The sequence below is a fragment of the Pavona decussata genome, unplaced genomic scaffold (assembly GCF_977016875.1).
Source record: "Pavona decussata unplaced genomic scaffold, jaPavDecu1.1 SCAFFOLD_543, whole genome shotgun sequence".
Lineage (NCBI taxonomy): Eukaryota > Metazoa > Cnidaria > Anthozoa > Scleractinia > Agariciidae > Pavona > Pavona decussata.
Window position 1 is genome coordinate 155,078 of NW_028145838.1, and position 11,854 is coordinate 166,931.

Below are 11,854 nucleotides of genomic sequence, written 5' to 3' on the forward strand. Positions count from 1 at the left end.
GCTGGCATATTTTGGGCTTTGCTTGAGGAGGTGACAGTCTTTGGCTTTAAAAAGTAGCTCTTAGGGATGATTTCTAGTCGGGCAAGATGAAATGATCGGGAATTTTCAACCTAGCCAAAGATTTAGTTTATTTTCTTGTTGAAAACCGCCATATGTGTTCCCCGTTCCAATCTTTTTGCCAACATCCGGGACTTAAAGTTATATCACTAAACACGAACAAGAAATGGCAAGGATTTTCTCTTCAAAAAGCGTGAGTTTGAAAAGCTATTCGATTATTTTTCGCCGTTATATCTGTAGCGTTGTTAGGCTAGTGATCGATTAGTCGAGAGGTGCGGTTTGGGGTCGGATTTCCGGACTCAATGTCATAAATAATTTCCAGATGTCTTTCGGCGTGATTCGTTTCGATTTGTAAATATAGAAGAGATTCGGAAAATTAATTTAGAACGCTGTGTTGCTCCGATTAAGCCGATTCTGTTGTAGAAAGCTAGACTGGACCGCTAAAAGACTGGGTTTTGCGTGAGATTTAAGATGCGTTGGCGCCGTTAATAATTGCGAAATGTCGCACTTGTTTTGTCAACACATAGGCCATGTTTCATGTCAGTTCAAATGTCAGTGCTAGTGTCATGTCCAATTTCAAAGACAAACCTTCTATACCAGGTCTGTAGTATTCTTTGACCTTGCTTTCTTGTGATGAGCCCTAATTAAAGTCATGTTCTGGACTAGCATATTCCATCAGCCTAGAAAGTCTCAAAATGTGGTTAATTTCTGAGGGCATGTTCTTAAAAATCCAGACAGATATTAAAATGATATAAGTGGAATGATGAAAATATAAGCTTTTCTTGCTAGTCCTGCTTTTGTAAATCACAGTTGTTTTGTCTAGCAATCTAACTGCTGTTAGTAGAAGGGCTTGAAGCCTCAACTTTACAGCTTTTTTCAAAATATGATGAATGCAAGGAACTAGTTAGCCCTTGCTTTGTGTCACTCATAAACTGACATGATTTCTTGCCTAAAACATAACTTGTGGAGGCACCATTTCCTCTTTATTTGGTTACTACAGGTCATCTTTAAGTGATTAATGATACAAAGAAGAATATCAAGCCGTTTTGAACAATTTGAGCCCAAATACTAATAATATCTGTCTGAATTTAAAAGAACATACCCTCAGAAATCTATGATTTTTGTTAACTTTTCTTAACATATAACTTGGTTTTTTTTTTATTATTATTTTTTTATTTCTTATTAAATTTAAAGATGTACGATACAAGAGTCACCAGCAGTCATTTTAAAGACAAAAGCTATTCTTCTCCCAACCCCCCCCCCCCCTCCCTCCCCGAAACTACCCGATGTAGACTCATTTAATTGCTTTGCTCAGCTAGCCCCATTCTCGCTTAAACGTTTATACACGGCACAACGAACTCGCTTTGAATTCGGCGCGCTCCTAGCTGAGAAGAAATTCATTAGCCCTAGCGTTTTGTTTGGCTTCCTTAAGCAAAGTTTTCCTGAGGACATCATTAAGTCTAATGAGGGAAAAAGTCTTCCGAGTGCAGTTCCTGCCTGGTCTAATATGCTTGCTACCAATAGTCCTGTTTTTCAGCTAAACGGGTAAACTTTAGGTACTCGGGCTTAAACGAAGGCTGGCATATTTTGGGCTTTGCTTGAGGAGGTGACAGTCTTTGGCTTTAAAAAGTAGCTCTTAGGGATGATTTCTAGTCGGGCAAGATGAAATGATCGGGAATTTTCAACCTAGCCAAAGAGTTAGTTTATTTTCTTGTTGAAAACCGCCATATGTGTTCCCCGTTCCAATCTTTTTGCCAACATCCGGGACTTAAAGTTATATCACTAAACACGAACAAGAAATGGCAAGGATTTTCTCTTCAAAAAGCGTGAGTTTGAAAAGCTATTCGATTATTTTTCGCCGTTATATCTGTAGCGTTGTTAGGCTAGTGATCGATTAGTCGAGAGGTGCGGTTTGGGGTCGGATTTCCGGACTCAATGTCATAAATAATTTCCAGATGTCTTTCGGCGTGATTCGTTTCGATTTGTAAATATAGAAGAGATTCGGAAAATTAATTTAGAACGCTGTGTTGCTCCGATTAAGCCGATTCTGTTGTAGAAAGCTAGACTGGACCGCTAAAAGACTGGGTTTTGCGTGAGATTTAAGATGCGTTGGCGCCGTTAATAATTGCGAAATGTCGCACTTGTTTTGTCAACACATAGGCCATGTTTCATGTCAGTTCAAATGTCAGTGCTAGTGTCATGTCCAATTTCAAAGACAAACCTTCTATACCAGGTCTGTAGTATTCTTTGACCTTGCTTTCTTGTGATGAGCCCTAATTAAAGTCATGTTCTGGACTAGCATATTCCATCAGCCTAGAAAGTCTCAAAATGTGGTTAATTTCTGAAGGCATGTTCTTAAAAATCCAGACAGATATATATATATATATATATATATATATATATATTAAAAAAATAAGTTTTTAATGTCACAGCTGTCTTGTATGTGACAATCCTAGAATAGCCTCATTACTGATTGGACACAGTTGCAGTTTTCAGCCATATTCATTGTTGTTGTTAATTTTTATCTTGCAGCACAATTTTATTTATGAAATATACAGCTACTTTTTATGCACCTATCAATGTCTTGCCCCAACAGGGAGAGTGCGGGCATAAGTGGGGCATTTGACCTGTGAACTTTGTCCAAGGAAGGGGACGTTTTGAACAAGAATTAAGGTTTGAAATGGCAGAGGCTGTGGAATTTTAAATTTATTGACCAAAATATTTGAAAATGTCAATCGTCAATAGCCCCTGGGTATGCTTGCACTCCCCTCAATGGGGCTAGACATTGATAGGTGCGTTACTAAAACATCGCAAAAGTATTATATTAAAATAGAAAATAAGGCATTGCAAACATATTATATCAATAATTACATAAAAATGTTTCTGTTGAAAATTAAAAATGAAAAAAAAATTTCTTTGTCTATTAAAACTTGATTATTTAATAAAAAAAAAAGTACCTTCATTACTGCTTGTGATAAGCTAATAATGTTATCAATAAGTAATCGATGGGTAATCAATGGGTAACCAATGAGGAATCAATGTTATCGATGAGTAATCCGGATAGGCCACGAGAGTTTTGTACGTCGACTAGTCATCAATTACTCATTGATTATCGCCAATAATCAATGGCTGATCTTTTTCTTTTTCATTGATTATCCATCCATTACTCACTGACGTCATTGATTACCGATTAGTTTCCAGACTGTATCTGTTTTCTATAATGGATAATAATTAGGCAGAATTGAAATAAAATTATTGAAGTTGTTATCTTGGCCCCTCCAGTCTCTCCACATTTGTTCGTCGAGAAAACCTTGGATATCCTCTCGTCGAATCCCTTTCTCCCTTTTAATGAAATATTTAAGTCTTGCCCATGCGGACTCTATTTCTTGGGTGTGAATGCCGGTGACAGGATCAACAAAATTATCGCGATGGATAACAGTCCTATGTATACGAACATTAGCAACATGATTCTCCAAGGCACGATAAGCAGCCCAGTCATCTGAGTGTACCTCTGAGCCTGGAAGGAGAACGCGCTGTAGGATTGGGGCCAAAGTAGCTCGGTCTCTTTGCTGAACCACTTAGAAATAACCACGACAAGGGCGGTATTCAGTTGATATAATTCCAAACACCCAAACGTCGTCCCTTGGTCGTCGTCCTCTTTGATTCTGATCAAGGAAGGCATAAACTACGTATTAAATTTAATTCCTGAATGCAACCTAGTCAGACGAAACAAATTTTGTTCATCGGAAAATTCAAAGGCTCGACTTTTTCGCCGTTCCCTTGGGTCTGGTTTCCTCCACACGCCCGAGTTTTGCTCTTCTTCTGACCCTAACCTCTTCAGTGTAATATATATAACTTAACGCTTTTTGAATTGTTCAGTGCTTAATATGATACGCGCAATTTCCTAAGTTTTTGTATTTTAAAATCACTTGCTAAGATCCACCTTGATTGGCATGGATATATCCTGAGCAAACATACTGCAAACTTCTGTATTAAAGGGCTTTTAAAAGTCCGGCTTTCCCGTACTCCAACTAAAACTCGTTTTCCTTGGTAACGTCGACAAAATCTTTAGACGTGTTAGAGATAGCGGGGTTGTCGCTACCGCAACATACAGTTGGAAAAAATAGTCAGTGCTTTGGTAGTCACTTTTGACTGATGTTTGAATTGGCTCTCGTCACATTTAACTATGTAGACGTTCCCGCCAAATGGAATAATTGGACGATTTTATAGATCTGTTCTGCAATAATGCCTGAATACTCCATAAACGTTGGCAACTGTATTATTAGTTAAACCAAGCATCTCGGCTGCAGTTTTTCTTAACTCGCGAACACTCCACAGAAATAGTAAAAGCAAGATTTTTCCCAATGGGAGCCTTGGAAATTCTGCAAATAGGCTTCCATTGCGGAGAGATTTTTTGCAGCGCCACCTGGCGCACCTCCTTAAAAAAAATTAAATTAAACATGAAAAACGATTTAACAGCAAAATTATTAGTTGTAGACTGAATACATTGCGTGCTTTTACTTGGTCAAACGAGGTCTCACTACATTTAGCTACGGAAGCATCACACATGTGAATGGGATGTCTTGAAAGCCGCTAAGACAACTTTGCAGATCCAAGAAACCTCGAAAACTAAGATTCCTCTACAACTATGTAAATACCAGAAGTTGCGCAAGTTATGTCTAAAAATCCCTCTTCTAGTCCAACTTCAGCTCTAGGAGCCCGTTTGCTGCACCTTCGCCGTGGGGAATTGCGCTCGCAACAAATACTTTTTCAAATTTCTACCCCTTAGGACGACAACTATGATAATTATTCTTTGCCATTGCACAGACATTAGCGTCTGTACTAGTTTCATTATGGGGGAGCAGGGTTGGCACAGTGTTTGAGCACTCGCCTTCCACCTATGTGGCCCGGGTTTGATTCCCGGACTCGGCGTCATAAGTGGGCTGAGTTTGTTGGTTCTCTACTCTGCTCCGAGAGGTTTTTCTCCGGGTACTCCGGTTTTCCCCTCTCCTCAAAAACCAAGATTTGATTTGATTTGATTCGATTTGTAATTAGCTTTCATAGATTGTAAAGCGCCTTTGATCATTTAGATGTTAAAGGGCGCTATATAAGTATTAAAATTTAAATTTTAAATTTAAATTATAAACAATGAGCAGATGAATAAGAGGAACGAAAACCCTACTCTAACCTAGATCCTACTAAACTCACCATATATAACCATCGACATGTTCTCGCTTTCTTTCCGATAATTCCATCGCTTGATTGCAGGGTACACATCTCAGTGGATTGGCTAGTAAATTTTGCCCCGGTAGCCATCGAATCAGTTCTAAGGTAGGACCATTGGAAAGAGCGGTTATCTCCAAGAGATTCATAATGGACCAGTTTTTTTTTTTCTTCTTGCACTCTTATCTCCAGCAGCGTACTTCGATTTTTGTAACACAATCATGCCGAATGATATGTGATACAATTCATTTCATTTAAAGTTGACTAATTAATCGGTTACACCCAAGGTTGCGCGAGCGAAGCGTTGAACGGGTACGTGCTTGCAGCGATTGCTTGTTTTCATTTTTTTCAAATTTAACTTCATAGTAAGCAATCCTGATGATATCCATAAGAGTACTTAGTAGCTGCGTAAGCTTTCGTTTCAAATGTTCTCTTCACACTCGAGTGACAAGATATCAGAGTCTTGACACCCTCATGGCTCATTGTTCGTTGACACCTTTTATGGGTGCATAAACAATAAGACAACGATTACGCGTCCTCACTTTAGTTTTCCATTTACCGCGAAAAAGCAGTTGGAGCAAAGCGCAATGGCTGAAAGGACGCAGGCTACACGCGCCAGGAACTTGAAAAGAACAGCCGTTCTGTTGAGGTGGATAGATCCTCTTCGGGTCCCTCAAGCAAGAACTTTCGATGTTCTTGAAAGGTCAGGGCGAGTAAAAGAGATCGTTTTCCCTAACAACGCCACCAACGAGCACATGAAGGAGGTGCTTGTGCACGCTTTCTGTTCACAACTCGAAGCGGAAGATTTTTCAAGGTAAATATATACAATTTAAATCACATTAAAGATTCCTTCGTCTACCATATAAACCAATATAACATCTATCTAATTTTTAGATTGTATTTTTACAAATCGTGCGGGAGCACCACACTCCTTGACCGACTATGCTCCGGTGGAGAGGTCTGCAGGCCAACTTTGAAACTCCATTTCAGTAGAAACCCAAGGAAGATTTACATGAGGCTCAACTTACTAGGTAATAACTTATTTTACAGTACACAGTAATTTTTTTCTCAGTACTATGAGGAAAGCCGATTTTCTATTTGTATTCTTGCAATTCACAGATGGGGCCGACGACACTGCACAAAACGCCGCACAAAACCAGCAAGCTGAACGCTCGGAAGGTATTGTTCATCTTTTTATTTTACGCCAATAGGTGACTTTTCACTCAACAGAGAGCATTATAGGCTGATTCAAAATGAAATTGTACTGAGATGAAGCAATTTTAATTTCATATCTAGATGTAAGTAGACAGGAAAGTTTGATACAAATATTATTTTCTCAATTTTTACTTCAATACCCTCACTCGTTTCCAATTTGAAGTTATTACAAGAGTAAGTTTTGGCGGGAAAACCCCAGAAGATCACGAGGTTACGTTTGGCTTTGCAACCTGGTGACATCGGAACTGCTTATCGGAACTGCTTATTAGAACTGCGTTATTATTGCATTGGGAAATGCTTATTTGGGGAAACAGAAAACATTTTAATTTGTTGTGCTTGTTGCATTCATCTTTCCAACAGTGAAGTAAGATCTTAATTTACATGTATTTGTTTAAAAGGGTGGTGATTGTAACATCAACTTCTTATTCTCTCTTCAGAACAAACGGAAGAGCCAGCACAAGAAGAGGAAGAAATCGACAGTCGGCAAGACGAAAATAGGCAAATTATTGAGGGTAGGCTAATGTTTATATCGTTTTATCAGTTTAAAACGTGAACTACAATGAATCATTGATAGCGTTTGTGACTTTCTTTCATGCTACCGTAAGCCTAGATGTTGTCACCGACGATCAAGTGGAGATCGAAGAAGATCATCAACGAGCTGGACCATCAGGCCAAAGTAAGTTATTATAAATTTAAACTAATAGCGTTAATAAGTTATTGCATGTAACTTATTTACAAAAAAAAAAAAACATTGAGGGTGCTGTCCTTTTGGGGGTCTTCGGAATTCTTCAACATGAAAATTGGAAATTGCACCATAATATCAGCATGTTTTTGTTTTTATTGAAGCATAAAATAATGTAATTGGAACATTTCCAAATTTCATCGATGCGGTGATGGTTATTAGCAACAACAACAACCGCTTTTATTTGAAAAAATTTCAAGATAAATCTATGACTCAGTAAGGCGTTGCATTATGAATCAGTCAATTCCGGCTGGGCCCACCCCCTCCCCCCTTTCTCACTTAGGGCAATAGTGCTGGAATAGTGGGACATTTTTGCATTCTTTGCATCTTGGGATCTGGCATAAGCCTTTATTCACCTACATTGTATTTACTCCCGGGTCAATTGACCATTTCATAAGCGGTGTCTTCCAATGACCCCGGTGGGGGGGGGGGGGGGGGGGGGGTGGGGGGGGAAATGGGGGGGGGGGGGGTTCTTGGGTTAAGTTTTGCTGGGTATGTGCTGCTGGCCTCTCAGAGCCCCTGCCCCATTATGGTCTATTTTGTGGCCAGTTATAGACCCCATGTTAGTCACTTTTTGGGAAAATGTAATTTTCACGATCCCCACTAAGTCACTTTCAATTTATGCATCTACTTTCAAGAACGGAATGTAATACGAGGTGATTGTTACATTTAATAAACAACAACTTTCTGAACTTTTTAACCGAGACCATTTTGATTCCCTACTTAATAGATTTTTTTCACCCCAAAAATCCGAAAAAGTCCGACCCCATTCTAGAAACTCTATTGAAAATGCGACCGAATTCTAGTCAATCCAGTCGTGAAAATGCAACCCCATCCAGCGGCACATCCCCATTAGCCTCTTATAAGGCAGTAGCCCCCCCGGGCCAATGACCAATACTTTGACAAATTCAGTAAGTTTCTTCTAGAATACATCTAGACAGGAAGTAAATGGGATGCTAGAGTTGCAAAATGACCTATTTTCAATCCTATTTTATTGTAGGTAAGTCTTAAAATAAAAAAAATAGAAAATTAAAACATTTTCGATGAGCTGCCTGAGAGCATTTGAACAACTTTTTTGTCCTTACATTTGGACTTTGTCAGCTTATTTCTAAGATTATTCCTTGTAGAATCACAACTTCATTCATGATATACAGGGTTGGACACTATGAATTTTGACAGTACTAGCTATATGGGCGATTGACCTTGTTACCAAAACATTCACAACTGCAATGATTTGACACTCACCAAGGTGAGTGGGCAGGTGCTAATTTCTATCTCTGATATAAAAAGAAAAACTAAAATAAAACAAAATGTGATCATACTATTTTTGCCGGTTACATATCAGGTTATAACCGAATTCCAAGGCAAGATACAGGTAATAAAATAATTTTTCATCGGTAAATACCTGTATGTTAATGCGCACTGCTCATTTAATGTTGTAATTTTGTAAGATTATCCGTTTACAAATATACATTAAATCTCTGAGTGACTGTACTAAAAGTACAAGATTCAAAGTATATGTGAATGTACTACTCAGACTGGAATGCATGTGATAAGACAAGTTAACTTTCTACCGTATGTTGTCTTTGAAAAGTAGTACATTGTCTAAATAATACCATTGAGATTATAACTCTACTGCATAGGCATGTCATTTTGTTTTTTTTTGTATAGGCAAAGTGGATACTAATTTTGATGGACCACTTAATCAACAACTTTCATCATTGTCCTACAGTTTCAACATACATGTTTATTCTAGCTGTCACTCTTCCATGAAAATCAAATGCTTTAAGAACAATAAGGCCAGTACATTGTAAATAGATATACAGCAACAGTATTTAGCTGTTTTACTGTCTTTTCAGTTGTCGTCAGTGATAGTGAAGACGACGTTCATGTACACCAATCAACGCCAACTCCAAGGCAGCAATTATCAGGTGCAGTACTGTATAAAAAGTTTGAAAATGTATTCCAAATCATCATACACAAACCAACCTACTTTTAAAAGTTAACCTTTATCGTGTAACCACCCTGAAGCAAGTGAAGTTTTGGAAGGTTCTGCAAAATTGCACTAGCTCTAAGGCAAGATTGTAAGCCTATTCACTTCTGAACACCAAATAATTTTGAATGTTAACAGTTGTTGGCTCCGCAATTGAATAACAGACCAGTGTGATCAACCCAATCTTGAAAATAACCAATCCAGAGAAATCTCTGGAACTGTGGGGGATGTAATTTGAAAATGTAGGTGATACCTTTTAAAAGTTGATACTGAGCTCTTTGCAAGCCAATCCCAATGACTCTTATATTGTTCAATACAGTACTAGTCAACTTTGAACTTTGTGTCTGGGCTTCACAACAGAAACTACACCTGTAAGGTAAATCAGCCCTCAAAAGACTATTTTTATTATTGGCAAGTAATAGGTAGTATTTGGTGGAGACAAGTACATGTTAAGACGAAAGTCAGTATGGACACTCTATCATGCAATCACAGACTTTGCTTTTTTATTTTACTTGAAGGTCCTTTCATTTCAGACGTGGAAAAGCTTTATCGAAGATCATATGGTAAGTTGTCTGTTTTCTTGGCAAGAGTAGTGAAAACAAAACAATCACAAATAATTATTATGAATGGTAGTTTGTCAAATTTTTGTTAGTTGCTACCAGTGTATTAATTAATTTGGAACCCATTTTAGATAGAAAAAAAAGCATGGAACAATAATTGAATTCAATCCAAATGTACCACTGTATAGCTTTAAGTGATGTAGAAGAAAGCAACTAACAATAGCAAAGAAACATATCCAAGGAGTGAGCTTAGATGGGATTTAAGTCACTTACACTGTATGCATAAAGTCTGCAAACCACCTGAGCAAACTGCCATGTATACAGACCAGAACAAAGATTATTGATGTCCATGTCTGATGAAGTGGTAGGTGAGATAGAGAAAATCATGTTGCCTTTCACTGTTTGCAATTTTGTAGATAAAATTGAAAATGTGCCCATGGTCAGTATCGCGTGGCATGATGATGATAGGTCAACATGGGATAAAGATGCTAGAGAGGGTGAGTTGTGTAACCATTAACCGAGACTCATATTTGAAGAACTTCTAGTACTTTAATTGCTTTGGAGTACATGTATATTGCTGATCAAGCTTATGACCTTCGGCTGTACCAGTTGGTAGAGTTTCATTTGTGGCATGCACACTCAAAACATTAAATTGTATTGGTGGGTGTAGAACGTAACTCTAATTTGAGTTACCTAAAGATTTACATGTATAAAGTCATCTCCTGAGGATTTATAATTGCTGGAATTCCCAGTAGAGTTTACATGGTTATTGCAGACACCATAGTACTAAGTTTAATATGGAAACGTACACTTGCAATAAGTGCTTTGTAGCACTTAAGCACTTTTTAAAATATGAATAATTTCAAATGAATATAAATAATTGTCTAATATAAACAACAACTCTTTTATTGCAAAGTTGGAGAAGTACAAGAGATGCCAGACGTGCTAATAGCAGCTGAAACAGGTAAGTTGTTCCTTGGCTTGTTCCAGTTAGCTTAGAGGTTTATGCTAAAATTGAAGACTGGAGAGTGAGCGATTTGGTTTGAAACACTATTAGCACATGCAGTGTACATGTAGAGTTGGATTAACAGTTTGCAAACATTTACTGATGTTAACTTATCAACCGTTATTGAAAACATCATGCAACTTTTTTGTCAATGCTCCTAATTGCACCAACATACACATTTGATAGTCATTTCAGATCTCTTTAGTCAAACCACATGCACTGCCTGTTAAGCTGTCACATTTACAAATTTTAGTTCATAATGCTCACATCTCAAGGCATTCCAATTCTTTCTTTAAAATGTCGACAAAGTTTTTTTCTACCCGAAAGCCTCAGCTTCCTGATAACTCGAACCTCTGTAAACTCGAACAGTTTTTTGTCTCCCTTCAGAGTTCAAGTTACTAGGATTATACAGTATTTCAATTTGAGCGAATTAACTTGATGTTTCTGTAATTGCCACAAGAGGAGATTTTTGTGTTTGTTCTTGTATAGATCCAAGAAGTGGTCCCTTATTTGACATTGGAGTGCTGGACACTTTCTTAAGGGCAAACAACATCAGGCAACGAAAACAGACACTTCCATGCCGTTGATAGGCGAAAGCTTGGATTTTAGTTTCAACTTTTAAACAGCAGTTTAAGGCCTCAGTAGAACAGTCTTATATATTTTTAACCATGCTGCTGAAGGACAACATGAACAGATTATACTTTAATGGTACATAAGAATACGAACCTTCATATGGTACTTTTAATTTGCTAGTTGATCATACTTGTTTCCGCACAAGTGGGTGCGCAACAACGATACAAGTACTGTATTGATAATTAATGCGTCAGTCAAATGATCCCCCCTCCATTATTATTTGTCTTTTAATTCAATTGTATTTTAGAACTAGACAAGATGAATCAAGGTGACCGTGAATCAAGGGTCAGGGTTTCAATTATTGACTGATACATTAAGCCATTCTGGGCATACAACGTGAGAATTTGGACAACATCTTGATGAAATAACACATGCTGTAAATGCAATCTGTAAAACATTGCCAGGCTGCCCTTTGTTAAAGGGGA

General features: G+C 37.9%; 1 protein-coding gene and 1 pseudogene across 1 annotated transcript; one reads left to right on the plus strand and one right to left on the minus strand.

Annotated features, from left to right (window-relative positions):
- Positions 1 to 3,272: 3,272 nt before the first annotated feature.
- LOC146449952 (uncharacterized) lies at positions 3,273 to 5,500 on the minus strand (annotated as a pseudogene).
- Positions 5,501 to 6,152: 652 nt separating this feature from the next.
- LOC146449953 (uncharacterized) lies at positions 6,153 to 11,854 on the plus strand. Its single transcript, XM_085100950.1, has 10 exons — positions 6,153 to 6,311; positions 6,400 to 6,459; positions 6,933 to 7,007; positions 7,106 to 7,171; positions 8,583 to 8,612; positions 9,097 to 9,168; positions 9,749 to 9,793; positions 10,207 to 10,287; positions 10,707 to 10,754; positions 11,286 to 11,854. Exons 1-10 carry the CDS (start codon positions 6,293 to 6,295, stop codon positions 11,381 to 11,383), a joined length of 594 nt encoding a protein of 197 aa, XP_084957076.1. The 5' UTR covers positions 6,153 to 6,292; the 3' UTR covers positions 11,384 to 11,854.

Coding starts and splice junctions, on each gene's coding strand:
- LOC146449953 (XM_085100950.1), top strand. Junction 7,172..8,582: donor AGCTGGACCATCAGGCCAAA/GTAAGTTATTAT, acceptor GTTACATATCAG/GTTATAACCGAATTCCAAGG. Junction 10,288..10,706: donor GGATAAAGATGCTAGAGAGG/GTGAGTTGTGTA, acceptor TTTATTGCAAAG/TTGGAGAAGTACAAGAGATG.